We start from the raw sequence: 2,500 nt of genomic DNA, 5'->3' as shown, positions 1-2,500 counted from the left end.
TGGGCTGTTGTTTGTCCTGGCTGATCTGCTTTGCTGCTGAGTAGGCTGCCTGCTTTACTGTACCGTGCCGTGCCATACCTGCCTGCGCTCCTCTCTCATCTCTCCTCTCCTCTCTCCTCTCCTCTCCTCTCCTCTCCTCTATCCACTCCTCTCCTCTCTCTCCTCTTCTCTCTCCACTCCTCTCCTCTCTCTCTCTCCTCTCCTCTCCTCTCTCTCCTCTCATCTCTCCTCCTCTCTCCTCCTCTCTCCCTCATCTCTCCTCTCTCCTCTCCTCTCCTCTCCTCTCTCTCATCGCTCCTCTCCTCCTCTCCTCTCATCTCTCCTCTCCTGTCTCCTCATCTCTCCTCTCCTCTCCTCTCCTCTCCTCTCCTCTCCTCTCCTCTCCTCTCTCTCATCGCTCCTCTCCTCTCCTCTCTATCATCGCTCCTCTCCTCCTCTCCTGTCTCCTCTCCTCATCTCCACTCTGGGGGCCTCTTGTACTTTGCCGGCCGCCTCCGCGCCCCACTGGCTACGCAGACAGAGGGGACTCACGCAGGGCCATGCAGTATGGGGGCATGCCTCGTCGCTCACAGGTTGTGTGTGTGTGTGTGTGTGTGTGTGTGTGTGTGTGTGTGAGATAGAGAGAGATAGAGAGAAAGAGAGAGAGATAGAGACAGAGATGCAGGTTGGGAGATATTGTTTGTTTTTGTTTGTGTACAAGAGAGAGAGAGACAGAGAGAGAGAGAGAGATGCAGGTTGGGAGATATTGTGTTTGTGTGTGTGTGTACGAGAGAGAGAGAGAGAGAGAGAGAGAGAGAGACCTCTCTGATGTAGCTGTGTCTGAGTGTGAGAGAGAGAGTGAGAAGGCCAATTCCAGTTCTATGTCCACTGCATGTTGCATGCGTGAGAACGCTGTTGTTCAGTGTGTCCTCCTGCACTTTTGCTTTTCTCCCTGTTGTGTTCTCCCGTACGAGGTAACAATGGAACTTTGGGGTTCCTCGGGTTCTCATGCCCCTCATGCTGAGCGTTCTCATCTGTACGTTCCTTCACAGGCAGCAAGCATGCGGACGGAACCCAGAGCGACTCGGAGAACGGTCCAGGCCTTCGCTTCGGCAGCCGCAGGCAGGCCCTCGAGGAGCGCCTGAGGGCAGGCGGCCGGGTCAAAGGTGACGGCCCGTCTCCGGCCTCGTCCACCACCAGCCGCACGGCCTTCATGATCGAGTTCTACGACGAGGACAACCCGCGCAAGCGCCGCTCCTACTCCTTCTCCCAGACTGCACCTCTCCTCGGCGTGGGCGTGGCCGGCGTCGGAGGCGGCGGCGTAGCGTCGGCAGGAGAGGGTCTGTGTCCCACGCCGCCCCCCGCGCGGCCCAAGGCCGTTGCCATGGAGAGCTCCGAGGGCGGGAAGGGCAGCGGGTCGGCCATGTTGAGGCAGCGGTCAGAGGAGCCCAGCGCCAGCGCGGCCAGCCGCAGCTCGGTCGCCACGGGGAAGTCGGCCAGTCCCACGGAGGAGACGCAGAAACTGGACGGGGGAGACGACCAGAGCGACAAGGGCACCTACACCATCGAGCAGGAGATCCGCAACCCCGAGGAGGAGGAGGCCAGGCGCATGATTGACAAGGTACGGGGGGCAGGCCAGACGCATGATTGACAAGGTACGGGGGGCAGGCCAGACGCATGATTGACAAGGTACGGGGGGCAGGCCAGACGCATGATTGACAAGGTACGGGGGGCAGGCCAGACGCATGATTGACAAGGTACGGGGGGCGGGCCAGACGCATGATTGACAAGGTACGGGGGGCAGGCCAGACGCATAATTGACAAGGTATATGGGTGGGATAGATGCATAATTGACAAGTTATAGGGGGTCGGACAGACACGTGATTGACAAGGTGCAGGGGGGGGGGGGGAGTCGTATGTTGCTTTGGGGCCATTGTGATGATTTTTGATGTTTTTTGTACACATGAAAGAGTTGGTTGAGAAAGGGGTCTAGCCTCTGTACATTGTCTTGAGATGTGTGTTATATATATGATGTAAGTGCTACTGCTACATGAATAAAATCACACTGAAGTGAGTAGAATAATGGAGGATGTAAGTGATCAGATGAGAGAAATCTGAGATAGGCATTGTAGGTGTTTGTATGGGGTTTATGTTGTTTATCAACATATTGATGAACAACAAGATAGCTCAGTGAGAAGGAGTGTGTGTGTGTGTGTGTGTGTGTTGAGTGTGCACTGATGATCAGTAAGATAGCTCAGTGAGGAGGAGGAGTGTCTTCAGGTCCCATGTAGGCTAAAAATGCATGTGTTTTATTGACCAATGCACTCTTTACCTTTTAAAATGTTTGCATACAAAAATCTATAGGACACAGTATCATGTCCTAACAATTTCCGGGGTAATAAAATTGAAGTCCATCATTGTTTCTTTAGCCAGCTCATTAATCTAATATCACTATCAAGTGTATTGCAGGGAAGAGTGACATGTTATCAGCACACGTGTAGCCTGGATGATCTTGGCATGA

At 54.4% G+C, this 2,500-nt stretch overlaps 1 protein-coding gene across 1 annotated transcript in view; it reads left to right on the top strand.

The window, feature by feature from the left end:
- Window positions 1-2,500, top strand: part of cep170aa (centrosomal protein 170Aa) — a 70,078-nt gene that overhangs the window by 48,072 nt on the left and 19,506 nt on the right. Inside the window, 1 exon segment of the mRNA XM_042066612.1 lies at window positions 1,032-1,600. Within this exon segment, the coding sequence (XP_041922546.1) occupies window positions 1,032-1,600 (569 nt within the window).

Source organism: Alosa sapidissima, chromosome 16, assembly GCF_018492685.1.
Source record: "Alosa sapidissima isolate fAloSap1 chromosome 16, fAloSap1.pri, whole genome shotgun sequence".
Taxonomy (NCBI): Eukaryota; Metazoa; Chordata; class Actinopteri; order Clupeiformes; family Clupeidae; genus Alosa; species Alosa sapidissima.
Note: the sequence above shows the minus strand (reverse complement) of the source record. Positions and strands in the feature narration are given on the sequence as shown.